We start from the raw sequence: 20671 nt of genomic DNA on the forward strand, positions 1-20671 counted from the left end.
ATTGGAGTAAAATTCGTGGTGATTTATTGTGTTATTGGTAGAAAAGGATAGCACTACGTTATTTATAGCAGAAGAGCTTTTTGGGAAAGGACATCTCCATGGATGTATCTTCTATCATGAGCATCATCGACTGATTGACGTCCACTGCTGGAGATAAGTCTTTTGAAGGGCGTTCCAAACTCCATGATTCTGGGCCGCTTGTATCCAGCGGCTCCAGCGGGTATCTTCTATTGCCATCTCTGATTTTGCGCATAGCAGCATTGCTGTGTTCGGTCAAACCAAATTTGTCTTCTAGGGATATTATTTTGAAGTTATACTTCTTTTGGTGCGTTAGGGAAATACGAGAGTAAATTTTTCCGATGCACGCGCACACCGTCTCAAAAACCAACATCCTGAAGTTAGCTTTAAGGTTTGACAGAGTACACTTACAATTGTCAAAGTCCGCGGGCTCATTCCGGTGATTTAATTTATTTAATTTTTTGAAAACCAAGTTTTACCGTAGAAACTACTCTTAGCCGAACCTCGAGGTCTAATTAGTCTAAATTTATTTTCCAAAAAAAAACTCAATATCCGGAAAATATTGAATCCAGTGCCTCGTTCGTAAACTGTAGTCGAACTTGCTAACCATTAGACCGACAAAGCAGTTTAGCCACCTAGATACTTATACTTGTAATCCTGTAATCTCTAATCTTAAACTTGTTATCTACTAGACCATCTGACTTTTGGTAACGTAATGAACGTACTATATTAATTGCTTTTATGCGGAATTATGACACGATGTATGTGCTTACTGCTAATTACATACGACCATAATTAGATAGAGAAAAAATATTTCAATTAGATACAGATTAAATTATTCTTAAAATAAAATGTACCTGGACTTTAATTTAGTACTTACTGTACTAAATTGAAGTCGATGTACATTTTAATTTTTATTCTTGAAAGTAATTGTTTTACAAATATAAACTATTTAAAACTAAATAAAATCTAAAACGTCTTCGAAACCACCGCAGCGAGGCACAGTTCCTAAGATGCTGGCAGCATCGCCCCTTTGGATGGCCAAACTAATTCGTTGGCCAAGGTAACTGCCCGCTCTAGCATCACCGGTAGACTCGATAACCCTTTTCGATAATTCTTTGAAAAGAGCTCGTGCCTCCGGACCCCAGGGTCCCAAAAATGTACATTTTACTTTAAGAATATTTTAATCTATGTCTAATTGAAATATTTTTTTCTCACCATCGTGCTTATTATTATTAGCTAGAAGCAGTATTTTTTTTAAGTCAGTCTTGCATGAAGAAACTTGACGTCCCTAAAATAAGGATCAGACAATATCATCCAGACATAAATCTTGTGCTGTAGACGTACGTGTTCAAAGGAGTACTCAACATTAGACAACCTGCTTGCCCATTTGCCCGCAATTCATATAAAACAAGGTATCGTTTGTGAACACGGGTGTGGGAATGCGGTTATTCATTGGACGTCCCGAACCCTTCCAAATTGATTGACAAAAGACATCTAACCATCTCATGTGGCAGTTCCTTAAATGAATGGTAGGTTCGTACTTCGTACCGCAGGTACACAGCTTATCAAATCAAACACACCGCGTTATAAAGGTGTCCCTCCACCAGATGCATTAGAATCGGTGTAATAGCCGCGGCATTAAATATTATGAAAATTAAGCTTGAGCCTCTAAAATAAGGAATGTATAATTGTAAACAATGAATAATTGTTTACAATTATATATAATAATAATAATAAAGTAAACATCTCCTCAGGATGCTCCGGTTTAGGAGCGAAACGTGCGTAGAGGGTACATTGCCGAGAATCTGTTTTGTGTGGAGTATACGGATTGAAGTAATTATAAATTACACTATACAGTATAGCTACTATACAGTATACAGTATATATACTAGTATAGCAAATTAAGCTTAATTTTCATAATATATTATGGATTTCCGCAAAGTAACGCCTGCTTCTATCCAATATCGTGGCATTTAAGATTAGATTTTATGAATATTATATAATTGCGAAAGTGTTTTTTTGTTTTTACGGGATTCGTGAAAACCCGTAATAAACGAGATGGGTACGCAAGAACCAAGAATGCAAGAACGCGGGTAACAGCAATTAGTTTTAGTAAGGACGGCTGATGATGTGCCATCTCATTTGCACAATACTCGCACATCAATGTGACAGGCAGGTAGTTGTCTATGTTATTTGACTGTAAAGAATGTCACGGATATAATCAACGCAACTTGCGCTTGCTGAATTACAGATTTTTTTGATACATTGAAATCTAAATCGATGGATGCATTATAAAAAACTAAAGTACCTAGATGTAACGTAACCAAATTTGTCTTCTAGGGATATTATTTTGAAATTATACTTCTTTTTGTGCGTTAGGGAAAAATGACGAGAGTAAATTTTTGTGATGCACGCGCACACCGTCCCAAAAACCGACATCCTGAAGTTAGCTATAAGGTTTGACAGTGTACACTTACAATTGTCAAAGTCCGCGGGCTCATTCCGGTGATTTAATTTATACAATTTTACTAAAATCTCAGATTTTAATGTTGAGTGAAACTTGGCTGTCCGATAATGAGTCTGTTGGTATTAAAAATTTAGTATGTTTATTATGTCCATTTATTTAATTATGTAGCTTATTTTTTTATATATAAATAACCTTTATTTAACTAGATAATGCTTTATAATGAAACTTTCAATGTATTAAATTTCTTTTTCTTTTGTCAGTGTCGTTTTTTCTACGAACGTTAGCATAAGCCGAAAGATAAATTTTTTTAAAAGATTATTACCTTGTTACGCCAAAGATGTATAAGTTCTAACGAGTGTTCTTAAGTACACACATGTTTTTTTTCCTTATGTAGTCTGGACGTGATCGCTTCAAGCGATAAATCCACTTTTTCGATTTTTTTATTTCATTTATTGTAAACTACTATTACTACAGGTATGTGCAAGAAAGATTTGTCTATTTAGGTCGCGATGCTTCTTGGCACTATCGACTGATTGTAATAATATAGATATATCGATACTTTTGGGCACTACCCTATACCACGCAACTTAATCACGTATCTCTGGTGGTCGACCAGCCTAAGGCTACTTACTGCATTAAACATTCCGTTGACATGTGTAGAGGAACCTCGATCATTTTTATCTTATTTTTCAAAATCCTTTTAGTGGCTCTCACTTAGTGTCACGTTCGTTGAAAAGTCCAATTAAACGTGTTTAAATCAATATCTTTGGAGTTTCAAACGAACAATCTATGCGGATATATTGTTGTACGGATGAGAAGTTTCGTTTGTTTGAACGCCCTAATCTAAGGAAATACAAATCTGATTTCAATAATTATTTTTGTATTAAATAACCTATTTATCAACCCACACTAAAAATAATACAGTCTCTCTTAATCACTCAAAGCAAAGAGAATTTCGAAAGTGATTACCATTATAAGCCTTCCTTGAGAGGAAGCCTTTGCCCAGCAGTGGGACTAACAAAACAAGATCTAGCGAATATTAACACAATAAAAATAACGGAGATCAACGGCTTTAGTGACGCCAGGGATTCGAACGCAGGACCTAAATATCCATAGTTGAACATGCTCACTTTTTACCCAACGAGGCAGCAATAGTTTTAGCAATACATTTATAGTTCAGTTTATAGATTCTGTAGGTCTATGTTAAAAAAAATAGCAATACCTCAGTAATAGACGGCCGATTGGCGCTGTGCTACCTTCAACGCCGGCTGCCAAGAGTGGTGATTATGGGGAAAACATCCCTTTGGGAGCGGCCTTTAGTCCACTGTAGTGGAATGTTTCAGATCGATAATGTCTACAAATAGCTTAATTAACTAAGTCGATAAAAATATCAAATAAGAATGAAGGTAAGGAACTAGATTTTAAAAAAAGCTCAACAAATTACTTAATTACTTAATTTGATCTGGCCATGGGTGGGGCACATAGTTCGGTAGATGTACGTTGGGGCCCCAAGGTGCTGGAATCGCAACACTTTATTAAGATCTATGGGCCTTAAATAAAGTGGTATTACGTTTATTTTTCTTTATTCCACTACAAGTTATCCCTACACTTCAATCTCACCCTGTCGTATCGGTTTCTACGCGATATCGTACTGGTACGCTGAGTCGCATAGCGCCACGTTTTTTTCGGTAGGGTGGTAACTAGCCACGGCCGAAAATAGGTTGATAATGGTGAATCGAAATCGAAAGCCGATGACCATATTTCATTTGAAATTTAGTAAAGTCTTGTTTTTGCATGCCTAAGATATAAGTACAAAAATAAAATGCCAAGATTGCTTACGTTTCGTAAAATACCTGAACTAGCAGAGTAAGTTGTGTAAAGGTGATTAGCGCAAGATGAAAGTGGCACAAAGCCGGAAATCTCTACAATATAAATAAATAAATATATATACTACGACAATACACACATCGCCATCTAGGCCCAAAGTAAGCGTAGCTTGTGTTATGGGTACTAAGATAGCTGATGAATATTTTTTTTATGAATATAATACACAAAAATACTTATAATATACAGATAAATACCCAGACACTGAAAAACATTCATGTTCATCACACAAGCATTTTCCAACTGTGGGAATCGAACCCACGGCCTCGACTCAGAAAGCAGGTTCGCCGCCCACTGCGCCAGTCAGCCGTCAAATGTCCAGTAGCCTATCGTTCGAGACGAAACTCTTCGTAAAACACAAGAATCGATCGACTTTTCTCTTTACTAGGTCATAACAGTTCATCTATTCGTTATATCAACCCATTACCGGCCCACTACAGAGCACGGGTCTCCTCCCACAACGAGAAGAGTTTTAGGCTGTAGTCCACCACGGTGGCCCATCGCGGATTGGTGGAATTCACACGCCTTTGACAACACTATGAAGAATTATCAGGCATGCGGGTTTCCTCACGATGTTTTCCTTCGCCGTTGACGCAAGTGAGATTTGAATTGCTTAAAACGCACGTGACTTAGAAAAGTTAGAGTTGCGCGCTGGGATTCGAACTTGGCCCCCTCCGAAAGTGAATTCGAAGTCCTACCCACTGGGCTATCATCTAGCTGGTATTATTTATTTACTTCAAGTACCAATCAAATTAAAAAATTACTGAATACTAGCAGTGGCGTGCATTGCATATATGCAAATAAGCAGTGCATACCCTACCCTCAGGGTCTTAAAGAACCTTCAGATAGGACCATTAAAGTTTTGTAATTAAAAAAACACTAAGTAAAAAATATATGAAAGCGCCATCTAGTAATGAGCGGCCAAACTTCTAGGTCAATTGTCGCTAGACAGGCGACAGCGCAACCAGCGCGCGCGAGGCGTATAGCGTACAAAATAAAATCTTCTACTTCGTATTTTAATTTTTAACCGTAAATGCTAAACATTTACCTTTTAAAACACGTAAAAATACCTATATTATTATTTAAATCTCATGTTATCGATTGCAGGGTAAATCAATTATTATAAATCACTCGACATATGACGCCATCTACTGTTGCATAGAAATATCAAATAAAATAATCACGCCCAAAGAAAGAATCGTTGTGCTAGATGTGTGCGTGCAAGTTAGTAGTGTGTGTCGTGTAATGTTATAATCGTGCGCTTGTACTTACAAGATTAGCATCGGTCTTGTGTGAACAGTTTCATTCATAAATTCTCTAAGTGTAGGTGTCTATAAGCACTGCTTACGGAAGTGGATAATCAATTACGTGTTTGATTTTTTTATGAAAAGTATTCCAGGAAATATTGGAAAGTGAGAAAGTTAACAATAAATATTGTTTCTATTTATTGTTGACATATCAAAATAAAATAGCGTTCGTACCCATACTTACAAAAAAATTAAAGACATATTTTGACTAATTTCGATTGCAATATTATCATTAGTATATTCAATCGCCATTATTGTTTACCTTGGAACAATGCTCTATGGCGTTGGTGATAAATAAACGGTTCAAGCGCATAAATTCAGCAACTTATAAAAGTTTGAGTAGTGATAGTTTAATGTGTTAACGTTATTTTATAGTTTATTCATTCATTTTATAATGAAAGCATATTCGTGCGGTCTTTGTTTGGGTTCAGTGGGCCTGGAAAAAGTACTTAGAGACAACTTTAATTTCTATCCCTATATCGTAAAATTAGAAATCATTCGCAAAGGAAGGTGTGTACCAATGTTACAAATATCCACAAAAAAAGGTGATAAAGTAACACGTATGTTTAATAATAAATAGGTATTACGAAAACTATTCTTGACTAAGCGGCTTTGTACACACCAATCGATTATTTTGCTTTCCTTTTGTTTTATTGTCCAATATACGTAAAGTGTGGAATGATAAAGGATATTGTTATATTAATAATTTTCATCAAGACGCTAAAAACATATGTTGGAAAAAATATTATCATCATGCTTGTGTGTGCTTAGAAAATGCAGTGTGTCATAATTTTGTGACGTAAATCAGGGTATGTACTTTTATTCAATTAGCAGTAGATAGACGATAGTATTAAATCAATCAAAAATATAACTTTCGTAAAGTAATTTGATTATAAACCGACATATCTAAAATATAAATTTTACTATATGTTTGTGCTGAACACCTTGTGCATACCCTGGGTCCAAGGGCTATGCACGCCACTGAATACTAGAATAGCGCGCACTTGTAACTTTTCTGTTCCTCTTAAACTTGCAAGCTCGTTTAAAGCTACTCCTTATAAATCTCAAACATAAAATTATTATTCAAAGCTTTTTAGTTTAAACTTTTTTATAACCTCCTTTAAACTGAACTCAGAATGTATTTTTATTATTTTTTCATTATTGTATGAAAAGCTGTTATTTATTTGCTGTATTGCGTGAATACATTGATTTGTACAAAGTACTCTTTTATAGCGCTGTTTATTTTCATGAATAAATAAATAGATAGATAAATTGTTTATTGCACACAATTAAGGGATAAAGATGAAATATATTGAAAACAGAAATACAAGAAAAATTAAAATGCGCAATGGCGGTCTTATCGCTTTAAGCGATCTCGTCCAGATGCCACTAATGAAAGAAGAAAATGATTATAAATAAATAGATTTAGTTCAAAGCATATCATACCAAAAGCTTAGAAGTTAGAATATCATCATCAATGTGTAAAATATTCACCGCTAATCAAGGACCAACCATCTCGCCAGCTTTCTCTAATTATAATATTTTATGGGCTTTGAATTTCATTTCCAAACATCATAGTCCGGTCGTTCGTTATTCAGAATTCATTATTTCTTATCGGAGTTTTATTGTAAACTGTTTATGGTATTCATATAAAATATTGTAAAGATCAACGTATTTCAAGTTGTAGGTATTCGATCAATAATATAGTAGATATTTAGTGAGACAGACAGACCGTCTATATTAGTTAGTTTACTAGTAAAAAAGCTAAGATGTTTAAGGTTACAGTCCGAAAAGCAAGAAACTTGATGTTATATCTTATTAAAAAAATATTGAATATAGGTAGGTAACTTATAATATCTACGTTCTTACAGGAATAAATTGTATGAAACTATCAACAGATAAACATTTACCAATAGACAGGCCCCTTTTTTGCTAGATTATGTATGGGACTTCATATCTAATAAATTATTCATCCCACTTTCGAAAACTGCAAATAACCTATTTAATAATTAGTAGTAACTGAGTAGATAAATGTTTGAAAAAAATATGAATTGGGTGTAGAAATAGAAATAGAAGTAGAATAGAAATAGTATTAATTTGCTTGAACATGTGTATAAAACGTAATTCACAATAAGTTTTCTACTTTCAACATATTCTACCATTTCGGCATAAAAATATACAAATAATTAGGTATTTACAGCAGTCATGATAATAATTACTAAGAATGTCATTTTGAAAATAATTTAGTTAGTTAAAATTTGAATTTACGAAGCACAATGTCACAGAAATAATTATATGATATACAAATTTAATAATAAAAAAAAAAAAATCGCAATTCAAAAATTAAAATTGTATTATATTAATTAGGGACAAAGATCAGACACGGAACTAAACTCGGATCTTTTAAGTTCCTAAGGGATTCAGAACCGGATATTACAAGAAAAATCCAATGAAACTTTGCAGCCGTACCTATAAACCAAATTCAAAAACTGATTTTTGGTAAGCTAAAGCTCTAAAAAAAGTCTCTCCAAAAATATTTCATAATAATATAGTAATATGTAACAAAATTGATATATTACTTATTCAAATAATAACGCCTCTTATAAAACACTTATTAAATTTCATTTAAACAACGGTGAATTTACTACAAAATGTAAATATCATTCCATTTGACTCTACATAACATAAAACACAGTAAAACAAGAAAGAAAGTTTTATAAACAAAGTGCGATACTAATATCAAAACAGCAAGTCACACTACTAATTCCCAAGTGAATGTTGTAAAAGAAAAAAACGTAAAAAGCGCCGAGTCCTATTATTGACACGGACGTAGCGTTGAAGTCTTTTGTACCAACATCAAGCGAACCGCCTATCGAAGCTCCTATCTTTCATTGCAACCGATATCAACGTTCCCACAGTTATACATAAACAATTTTATAAACAGTCGTACGAGCCGAAAGTTTAAGAAAAAAAAATTAATAAGACATGCCACACTGACACAGTTAAAATTTCTCCGTTAAGAATAATCAATACGAAATTAATAACGAAACCAAAATAGCTAGTATCAAAACTTACCGATTTGTGTATAGAAAAAATCCCGTGCCACTTTGACAACACTTTGAAATTGGAACGTTCAAAATAGGGTTGTGCGACGCACGTGTCGGGGGTTTGTCGATAGTTGTCGATGTCGCGACGTGTGTTCGATGCGAGGGCCGCGGGAGACTGGCGCGCCGCCGCGTCTGCTTACACCTGCCGCCCGGCCCCCGCGGTTAGTGACAGGTGAGGTATCGATATCGATAGTGTATGAGCGGCAATATCATGTGTCGATTATGTGACCTTACATTCAGTGATTGAAATATGAGATGGACGTGTTGTTGTTGATGCTGAGTGTATTAGGTTTGCCGACAATGCTATATAAAATTCTTCTTAAGACATTTCGAAAACCCTTATACACCTATTTGAAACTAAGTAAGTATTTGCGAATCAACCACAGGATTGGATCTACTGAGAAGTAGCTGGCAAAAAACTATTTTAAATAACGGTAATTTTTTTATTAAATTTTGTGTGCAGATGAAAGTTAAGACGCTTGCTTCCCAGCATTTTCTCTTCCACCTATTAAAGAAGTGTCGGCGTTAATGCATTTTTCACCTTGGATTACATATCAATATGCTATATATATTCTTAGGCGTCAAAAAGTTTCCATGAAACATTAGTTCACAACTACTAGTTAATTATCTATTTTCGTTAGTTTGATGTGAGAAACGTGAGACAGACTGAGAAGTCGCAACGACCGAAAAAGCAACAAAAATAACTGTATATCTTTTATCAGGTAAAAACATAAACATAAGGTACCTATATTATGTTGTAATTTTGAATAGATAAGTAGTCAATATTTATAATTTCAAAAAAATAATAATTTTATGATCAATAAAAAAATCTTTAATTGATTAATACAAATTATTCTTACATAAAAAAATATCTAAAATATGATTTTGATCATAACTAAAACTTGTTCCAATGCATGCGACAACACGTCACTCGGTTAAATTATAAACAAGGTATGTTTTACAAATAACATTCTTATCGTGACCCAAATATCGACACCGCAGAACTATCGACAAACATCTCCACTAACCGCAACGTAGCACGAGATACTTACACCGACTGATCAAATTAATTACCGCCTCATCTCGAGACACGATCACGTCAAAAAAATATCCCTATCTCTGTCTATCACTTTAAAAAAATTGAGTTAGTTAGTGTAAAAATTCTTCTGTCTCTTTCCCTAAAAAATGCGTAGTATCTTTGGCGGTAGCGCGTGCCGAATGTGAAACGGGAAGTTTTCACCTAACTTGTGAATGAATCAATGGACGCGTATGTTTGAGGTTCGTTCTATACATAGACTTAGCATTTACCAATGGTTAAGGTCCTTAAATATTGCTAAATACTACTTTTTCTTCACCACTCGATAGACAGATAATATCAAGTTATGCTGTATTTCCAATCTTATCCGATATGCGGTACCGGTGGGGTCTTACAGTCTTACAGATGCATTAATATAAAACATTATTATAATTTCGATATTAACTCTGTGTCTGTTACCTTTTCACGCTCTAACGGATTATCAGATTTCGATGAAATTTGGAAAGGAAATAGATTGCATCTTGAGAAAGGATTTATGTTACAAAGAAACATTATTTCAGAAACTTATAGCTCTTGCGGGATATCAAAACTCCAAACAAACACGAATGAAGCCGCGTGCGACAGCTAGTTATGTATATGCATTAATTGATATTTGCCTGCCCAAGATAGGCCACCATTTCGTTCGTGAATTTTAATACATTCAAATTTCAAGCTGGCACTTTTATCTTACTAGACATACCATATAAGAAACTAGCTGTAGCCCGTGGCTTGGTCCGCATTTTATTGTGGGTTTTGTAAAATTTCCTGCTAGAATTCCCAAGAGAAAAATTTACTACACACTTACAAAGATACAAGCTATCTTAATGCAAAATTTCGCTTACATTGGTTTAATTGCTATGCCGTGCATAAATAAATTCTTTCTCTTTAATTGCCTGCTGAAAATGTCCATTTTCCGGTTTAAAAATTTTTTTTATCGATCCAAAAATCAAAATCTAATAGTTTCAAGTAGGAGTTATATAAGAATATTGAAAAAGTTCGTTTTTTCGTAGCGACTCTACCACCGGTTCAGACGGCACATTCTAAAAAGAGTCATTCTTAGCAGGCAAGAAATTCAGCAGTTGCTGTTTTCCGAGCTAAAGTACAGTGAGTAACAGAAGCTACAAAGTATACCAATTTCTTTTAATGTCTAACGGATGGATTCGCATGATTTGAGCTTTCATATTAACAGCTCTTTTCTGCAATATAAATATAGTTTCGGTATTCATATTTTATATCCATCTCCAGGATGCAGGCTATAGAAATGGCAAATTCCATCCAGATCTGTGTATTTTTTTAGCCGAACATAGGTGTCAAACAAACAAATAAACAAACAGACACAGGCATTTATAATATTAGTATCGATATCTCGTACTAAATGTCTTCTTAAAAAGCCACTCTTACTTATCGGCTTATCGAGATTCGTCGCTTCGTACGTGTTTTAAGGTGCTCGAGCTTTATATGAACTTTACGGTTCTTTATGTGTTTAAAACTCATTCAAATTAAATAGTTACAGTGTACCTACGAATAATGCAGTGATAGTCCAGTGGGTACTATTTCGACTACAATTTGGGGTTACGACTAACTTTTCTTTAGGTGCGTTTTAAGAAATTACTACAAAATGTCGTACACAGAAGGAGCATGAGGGCATAGAAGCATCTCAAAAGAAAAAAAAAATACTGTTAAGTAAGCAAGTAAGTTAGTTAGCTTTTAGCAACCTTTTACTATTGTAAAAGGTTGCTAAAAACTGATTTCTTCTTTTCGGTAGAATCTGCCAACAGAATCGGTGCAAGTAGAGTTACCACCAAAAACAGAAAAGACTTTTCTAGGTAAGAATAAAATAAATCTACCAATGAATAGGTGGTGATAGCCCAGTGGGTAGGACTTCAACTTCACTTTCGGGGGGCCGGGTTCGAATCCCAGCAAGCACCTCTAACTTATCTAAGTTATGTGCATTTTAAGCAATTAAAATATCAACCGTTGAGTCCACCAAACCGCACTAGGCCAGCGTGGTGGACTACGGCCTTAAGCCCTTTTCAATGTGGGAGGAAACCCGTGCCCATTAGTTGGCCGTTAATGGATTTATATGATGGTGTAATCGAAATTACTTATACCTCGGAAATAAATATTTTGTGATAAAAAAAAGAAGTACAGTGTCTTTGAAACGTTTCGTGTTTTGCTGAATTGTGTGTCTATGCAGGTAAAAAAAATATTCCTATATTGAGAAATAGCTTTATATTTTAGGGAGATATCGAGAAATAGTATTTAATTAACAAAATTTGACCGATTGGCGCAGTGGGCAGTGCTTGCTTTCTGAGCCCAAGGCTGCGGGTTTGACTTCCACAACTGGAAAAATTTTTAATGAACATGAATGTTTTTCAGGTGCTTAACTGTATATTATAAGTAGTTATATATATATATATTATTCATAAAGAATATTCATCAGTTATCTTAGGACCCATAACGCAATCTACGCCTAGATGGCAATGTGTGTATCGCGGTTATATATTCATTTATGAAAAAAAAATCATCATATCTATGTATATATATATATATAGAAATTTTTGGAAGGTAAATACCAAAAATGTCTTAATTCTGGGCTAGATAATATGGTAATTAAAGCTATTTTACGAGCCTGTTAATTTCGTGTCTTAGAATGTAGGCAACCTACATGCTAAGAGACGTTGAATTATTGCTATTTTATTTGCTAAAAATATCTAATATTATAATATTTATATTTGCATAAAGATAAAATTTAGCAAACCCGCTGCGCGAGCTTTAAACTGGAACGCACATAACTCCCGACATATCTCACCTTTCTTTATTATAGGCAGGGATATATTCAGAGAAGACATCAGGGGAGATCGGTATATGTGGGATTTTTAGCCACGAGACTCCCTTCTCTGTGGTCATCCTCGGAAAATATTGGAAGGTTCCAGAATCGCTTAAGAATTCATCGATGACCTCCCTGGCGCAGTGGTGAGCGGTTCGATCCCCGGCAGAGGCTTTTTGGGAATTAATTATTTCTAATTTTTCTCTGGTCGTCTGGTGGGAGGCTACGGCTGTAGCCTCCCACCAGACGACCAGAGAAAAATACCACCCTACTTAAGACGTGCCGCTAAGCGATTTAGCGTTCCGGAACGAACCGATCAGGTATACAATAACTACCATACCCCTAACAGGTTAGATTACGTGAAAAAAAAAGGAGGCACTAGAGGAATTTATAAGGAGAATTTCGCACATACCTACTTGCAAAATGCAAAATCCTGTTAAATGCAAAATCAGAATTCGCATGCTACAAATTAATTGATTCGTATTTTTTTAGCTTGTAGTCAAACCATAACTATTTTGTGGTACCACGGGTAAATTGACCGATAACAAACACGCTGTAAGGTCACACAAACTCGGCGAGTGTTTGATTTCCCAAAGAATGTTCACACAATATAATTTGCCTATACGAAACTAGAACCGATTGTTTTTGTGAGAAGTTTTGCTTTTATGATGTCATTGTTACTTTGTAACATATTAGGGTCCTCTTATCTGCTATAACTGTACCAAATTTTATAGTAGGTAGTCTTTAAGTAATAATGTACTAGAGTTCCAGAGATGACATAGCCATTGCAGTTTTTACTTTAAGCGGTAAATAATCGGCCTACGGTCCACTCTGAGAAATGTATCAGTGTTTCTTAAAAGCCTGTTGCATCATGACGTCGCGAACGTCGCTTACAATGAAACAATTTTAAAATTGCTTACTTTGTATTTAAAAATTTAACTGAATATTTATTACTAAAATTGAGTACATATGTACTTATTTATTTTTTAAACTTCTCAAGAATCACTCAAGCTATTAAGCTCAGCTTTACAAGCGGGGCACGCCAGTAACCTTAACAATCTAATAAAGAATAGGTCTGCTCTCTCATAGGAGAGAGGGTTTTAGAGCATATACCCACCACGCTGCTCCAATTTGGGTTATTATCATACGTTAATAATAATAATAAGAGCCGGCGCGGCGGTTTAACGTGCTCTCTAATGCAAGCTCATTTTTACTGAGTGAACACAATAGGTACGTAACAATTCTGGGCCCGACCTGGGAATCGAGCCAAGGACCCCACGATTCGTAATTGAACATGCCACTATACCAACAAAGCAGTTATTAATCTTATGTCACAGCGCCGACGTCCAAAGAGGTGTCAAGTCCTCCGGTTGAACATGAGTCTAGTCTATATTATTATCATTCAATGGGTATAAGCAGTAAAGCTACCGTACACGGGAAAAATTAATAGGCTAGTAATAAACAAGTAGTTGCTATTTTCAACCGAGAAACGTGATTTGTGTGCCTACAAGTTTTTGAAGATTATCTCCGTCTGTTCTGGCAATGAGTTATTTTACCTCTAGTATTCGCTTGAGACAGGTAGGGAGCCTTTTTTTAGTTTTATAAGTAGGTAAAGATGCATTTATGGATATATCTCGAATGCGTCGATAATTTTACGGTCTGCAGATCTTAGGGTCCATGTTTCAGCCGCATAGTGGAAAAAGGAAAAAACGAGTTTGCGTAAGAGTTTGGTCTTTGTTCTAAGCGAAATTTTCATGTCTCTTGCCATAAATTTTGTATAAAGTATATTGATATTGACCCAATAATTCAGAATTCATTTATTCATTAATCTTTATCATCAACCAATAACCCGACACGACAGGGCACGTCCCACAATGAGATGGGGCAAACGTCGTAGTCCAGTGCGGATTGGTGGACTCCTCACACCTTTGAGAACATTATGGAGAATTCTGAGGCACGCAGGTTTCCTCACGATGTTTTCCTTCACGGTGGAAGCAAACGATATTTTAATTGCTCGAAACGCACATAATTTAGAGGCGCGTGCTGGGATTCGAACTCGGCCTCCCCGAAAGTGAGGTTGAAGTACTACCCACTGGGTCTGTTTTATTGCAACTTAGAAAAGTCAAGTCTGCCTTTGAAGGTAACTCCAGTAGGGAGAAACCAGTAGGGACTCAGCAATTTATTTTGCAACATTTTACAACTTAACAGTATTTTTTCCATCTTGTGAGATGCTTCTTAGCCCTGCCCTCGACATACCTGCCCCTTTCTATAGGGTGAAATGGGTAAACCCCATTTCACCCTATAGAAAGATGTAGTTGATGTTGTAAAAATCATATAAAGAAAATAAAATTTAGTAAGTAGGTTCCTATTAGAGATTTGCATTTCCTAATTAAAGGTTTTACTAAACTAAAACAAAAATGGTAAAATAGGATTTATGATTTCAGGACTGATTGATGTTTTTCAAATAAGAAATTACATGTTTAGTAAGATTTTTTTTTTTTCAACACTTGCAACGTAGGTTTAACCCACTTTTCTATGCTTATACTACGAGAGGGGATAACATTTTTGGTTATCAGAAATGATTGTACTTACGAGAAGTTACCAGATTAACAACTGCTTAAATAAAAACGTTGCAAAGTGGGTTTTTAATTTTTTGTTTGTCATTTGTTTTTTTTCGGTAAAAACGTCTTAAATGTTTCGTCTATGCGATAAATCGACAAAAGCTAACGAGAATGGTTGTTGCAGTGTCACCAGAAAAAGAGAGATGTTGCAAGAACGAAAGGAAGTTTAGCTATATGGCTTAAAGAAATCAGGGAGATCATTATCCTTAAGACGCCTTTTGTTAGGCCAACCACAGCTCAGGAAGAAAAATAACCTATTATCGATGCTATAATCAAAAGAAAACCACGCAATATATAAACTACTCAAATTAAGTACTTTATTTTACGAGTAGGTAAGTAGATACATCGTTGACGTAGACGTCTCCCGTTCTTGGCTTCTAATAATGCGACATAAAGACAAAGCACTTCGTAACGGGGTTTTTCAATCTTCGCCGTGCCCCGGGCGTAATATCAATAAATACTGCCCTACCATGTTTAGAATGGAATACCTAAGGAACGTTACAAACTGGGCAATTATCTTTAACAATACAGTTCGGGTTTTATCGTGTATTCTTTCAAATGGTTTGAACGGAAAAGGACGAATAAAAATAAAAGGACGCATTCAGCACTTCTAAAAAAATTACGGGCTTAAAGGAAAATGGCCCCTGGGAGATTTTTCACACTAAGCTTTCTTTAAGAAATAACTGACCTGAGTAGCGGGCGGGAAGACTTTAATGTATTCTACTGCCAAAGCTATTTCTTAAATATAATATTATGCTTTTAACTACCTACTATAATAGTCACCGAAATTGTACTTTTGACTGCGCTTATGACAGTAAATACCAGATCGATTTGAAAATTTACAATATGGTTGTAAACATAGCGAATTTATGTCAAGAAAATTATAGGTTTTTTTTTTACTCTTATGGATAGATAAAAGCTATGTGTTATTTTAAGGTTGACCGGGATAATATAAAACCTCGACATAGTGCGTCTAAAAATGGAACTATTTGTTCTATACACTTATTCTGTCAAAAAAATTTACTTATTGCGATGCATATGTGGCGTCCTCAGAACAGGTTTTTTATTATGCTGGTCAGACTTTATATGTGAAAGATTCTGGCCTAAAAGTGGCCTTAAGTCAACAACTAAGTATATCTTGAAACCCGGGGTCGCGCTCCTCATGAATGAGAGGGCCATTTTATACCAGCTATACAGGGTGTTAGAGCTGATTTAGAAAATTATAATTTATGAGTTGTTTATTAATTGGTCCGCGTTTATTTCCTTTTTTTCACTCACATGGAAACTTATCTTATGTTCTCCAGACTGCACGCTATTTAGAAATCATGATATCTTGACAGTTAATATCTTGAAAGAAGATGAAAGCACAGTCAAGTTGACACTATTTACTGACAAAATTTTTGCAATCAAAGGAATCACTTGAGCGATTTCAAAATGCCTGGGGTTTTCTGAAGGCTAAACAGGACAATATTCTTTGAGTTCACAGCCAGTTTAAGTTAAGTATATTCCTAAATGCGATCTATCGTAAGACCTTCGTCGTAAATTTTCTTGCTATCGTGGAGGTTGCTGGTTACGCCTTAGGATTTACCTTTGCTTTAGGGTATGCCATACTAAAACACATGAATGAATCATCCTGTATAAGGATATAAAATACGGTGGTCGCGCACTTCATTCCATTGTTGCTTCTGTGTTTATTTGTTTAGGAACCAGTTTCGTATGTGCTCAAGATGATATTCTGCAAGTGCCATAAAATTTAAAACACTTCCGTCCTACTTTAAAGACGCGTTTGAGGATTTTTTTCCGACATTTTGATGAAACTGATTTCGTCTGATTGTACATGTACCCACTAAGCATGTTGTTCGCCATGTTCAGAGAATGCGAACTGCCTAAACGGGAAATTAACGTCAGGTAAATTCCTAAATCAAAAAGCAAAAAGAATGCGGTTTAAATTGCATTACGATGGTAAGTTTGGTTAATGTTAAGTTGACTGTGATGGTGTGGTACTTTTGTACTTAGTTTTAATGGACGTAAGTGCATTTTAACGGGGCGTTCAATTATCAAGCCGAATCTCATCCAGTCCACGTAGGGGAGAGCGAGATCTCTGCATATCGTAATCATCTTCATCATATTAATCTCTTAATGACCCACTACAGCGTGCGGTTTTAGGCCACTGCGCTGGTCCAGTGCGGATTGGTGGACTCTACACGCCTTCGAGAACATTATGCAGAACTTTCAGGCATGAAAGTTTCCTCACAATGTTTTCCTTCACGATTGGCAAGTGATATTTTAATTGCTTAAAACACACATAACTTAGAAATTGGGCGAGACTGATAAAAATCGCTAAAATCACCTAACGTAGGTTAATGGATGCGGTTATCGGAGACTTCGTCCACGCCATATAACGGCGTCCCGCAGTCTAAAATAGCATTGAACAATCATTGTGCAGCCAGTTTGTATAATAGTTGTAAGCCTACTAATTATTACAGATAGCACACAAACATATAAATAATAACATTATAAGTTACATATAGTTGAACTAGGTATTGTGTCAGAAGCGATATAATCTTTGTGAGGTTTCAAGTCGCGGATGAGTTGTCGTTCTTCGATAAAGTTAGTGATTGGATTGTGTGGTTGTGTCTGTTTGTCTGTTGTTCGTTTTTGTGTGTTTGTCAATTTATTGTTAAGTAGGGGGTTTTTAAGTTGTGGGTAGCTATTGTTGCGGTATATGACGGGTACAGCGGATGCCCCTAAGCTGCGCGATGTGGCATCGGGGTCGGGGGATGCTAGTCGGTCTCGTAGGGTGGCTAATGTAAGAAATGGGTCTCGGACACGGAGTCCAATCTCTCGGGCTGCACGCAACGATGCATCGGACTCGGAGTCGGAGGGCTCAAGAGCGTCTTCGAGAGGTGACGCCACTTCACGTGGTATAACTCGGACGAGGGGTCGCGGTACAGGTATTGTGCGTGCAAGGGCTGAATTGCGAGCTGCTAAAGACGAAGCGAATGAGCAAGCCTTCGAACAGTGTCTTAGGGATCGGCTGTACCGAAAAGAGGTACCTCAGTTTGTGCTGGACCCAGAGGAGACAATCGAAATCCGAGCACCGGAGGACACGAGTAAGCTTAACGCAGAGGAGTTGCGAGCTCTTGGCGGTCATAACGTGGCCAATATTGTGCAGGTGGCTGCCAAGTCAGGTAATCTGAAAGGGACCTGGGTGAAACGTCTTAAAGACTCAGCTCACGTCCTGCAGGAGGTGGTTGACACTTTGGCTACCAGGACAGAAGTGGACGAGACACGCCGGCTTAGAGCTGACAATGGTCGTCTTCGTAATGAAGTGGAAAACCTGAAGGCTGAGCTAAAGGCCCACCGGCGTGAGTTTGCCGAAATGAAGAGTTCCATGGCTGCGACGAAAGACTCTCCTACTCCCACGCTGAGCAGTGACCTCATTGAAGATCTTAGGTCCTCCATAGTCTCTTCCGTCGGAATTATGCTCGACGCTCGATTTGCGGGCATTGAAGAGAGGCTTCTGCCTGAAAAAGTGCATCGCCCACCTTTGGGGGTGGATAGGAGGAAGCGAGTTCCGCAAGCATCTCAGCCAAGCACTGTCAATGCGACGGAACAGATAGCCTCGATGACCCAGGACGCCCCAGTGACCGAATCTTCTGCTGGAGCTCCAGACCCAGTCGCTGGCCCGAGTAGATCTCGTGTGACGAATGCCACTAATTGGGCCACGGTAGTAAGGAAAGGAAAGAAGGGGAAGCCAGCCTCTCCTACTTCTGAGCCTGCACCTGCAGTCAAGTTAGCACACCCAGCTCGGCCAAAACTAGTCTCTCATAAAACTGCTGCGGTTGTTGTTACTTTGCAGTCGGAAGCGGCAGAAAAGGGGGTGACCTACGCCCAAATCATCGAGCGGGCCGAGCAGAGTATCAACCTGCAGGAGATGGGCATCGGTGACGGCATGAAGATTCGCCGAGCTGCTACTGGAGCCAGATTGCTGGAGCTGCCCAAGGGTCAAACTTCGGAGCAGGCCGAGTTGTTAGCGAGCAAGCTTAGGGTGGCGTTAGATGGCTTGGCTAACGTCGTCAGGCCCAGCCAGTCTGCGACCATAAGGGTGACAGGGCTTGACGATTCGACCACGAAAGAAAAGATTATCACCGCCGTCGTGAGAGCTGGGAACTGTTCTGCAGAGTCAGTGAAAGTCGGCGAAATCCAGCTTGGCCCTAGGGGAATGGGAACTGTCACGATTCATTGTCCCATCGAGGTAGCTAAGGTGCTGTCTGAGGCCGGGAGACTATTGGTTGGTTGGAGCGCGGCCGAGGTTCAGGTGCTCGAGCAGCGCCCACTGCGCTGCTTCAGGTGTCTCGGCATCGGACACACGAGGCCAGTCTGCCCCTCCAGCGCGGATCGGGGGAATCTGTGTTACAGATGCGGTGTTGATGGTCACAGAGCAATGGAGTGCACGGGCGAGATCCGGTGCGCGGTTTGCACAGATAGAGGACTGCCTGCAGCTCATATTATGGGTGGAAAGAGCTGCAATCCCCCCGCCACGAAGGGCAGAACAGCTCCATGGGCTCAAACTACCACCAGCGCCGGACGCCGTGAAATACAAGAGGAAGTTGATATGACATCATGAACTATCAGCGTAATATCAGCTTCCTCCAGTCGAATTTAAACCACTCCGCAGGGGCTCAGGACCTCTTGTTACAGTCAATAGCGGAGTGGGGGATAGATGTTGCCGTGGCTTGCGAGCCCTACTACGTTCCTCCTCACACACACTGGGTGGGAGATTTGGACGGATCAGTTGTGGTTATGATTGGGAAGAGTACCGGTCCCTCACTCTTAATGGTAGAAAGAGGTGCGGGATATGTGGTGGCAAGATGGGGGGATTACGTGATTATAGGAACGTATTTCTCGCCCAACCGCAGCTTGGCGGAGTTTGAGGTCTATCTGGATTCAGTCAGAGACGCTATCAGTAGACAGACAGGCGCACACGTCATCGTTCTAGGCGATTTTAATGCCAAGTCAAGGGCGTGGGGCAGTCCTGCCACCAACGCTAGGGGGAGGACGGTGCAAGTTTGGGCTCTTCATTCGGGTCTCTCGCTTCTCAACAGGGGGACAGCACTTACATGTGTGCGGCAGCAGGGTGGATCAATAGTAGACCTTTCGTTTGCCACCCCCGCCGCTTCAGAAAGGGTCGTTAACTGGAGAGTGGAAGAAGGGATGGAGACTCTCTCAGACCATAACTATATCCGGTTTGAGATCTCCACCATTCCGGCCTCTGTGAATCGTCCCAGGGGCACGAGCCGGTTTCCGCGATGGTCTATCAGCAAGTTAGATAGGGATTTGGCTAAAGAAGCTGCTA

General features: G+C 37.9%; 2 protein-coding genes across 2 annotated transcripts in view; one reads left to right on the top strand and one right to left on the bottom strand.

Moving 5' to 3' along the window:
* LOC120627153 (cuticlin-1) overlaps positions 1-8914 on the bottom strand; it is a 133260-nt gene extending 124346 nt beyond the window's left edge. The window contains exon 1 of the mRNA XM_039895026.1: positions 8755-8914. The gene's annotated coding sequence lies outside the window, so the exon portion shown is untranslated. The remainder of the gene's footprint in view (positions 1-8754) is intronic.
* Positions 8915-18037: 9123 nt separating this feature from the next.
* On the top strand, positions 18038-19942 carry LOC120627025. The gene has a single exon (XM_039894863.1). The coding sequence runs from the start codon at positions 18038-18040 to the stop codon at positions 19940-19942; it is 1905 nt and encodes a 634-aa protein (XP_039750797.1).
* Positions 19943-20671: the final 729 nt, after the last annotated feature.

The sequence above is a fragment of the Pararge aegeria genome, chromosome 10 (genome assembly GCF_905163445.1).
Source record: "Pararge aegeria chromosome 10, ilParAegt1.1, whole genome shotgun sequence".
NCBI lineage: Eukaryota > Metazoa > Arthropoda > Insecta > Lepidoptera > Nymphalidae > Pararge > Pararge aegeria.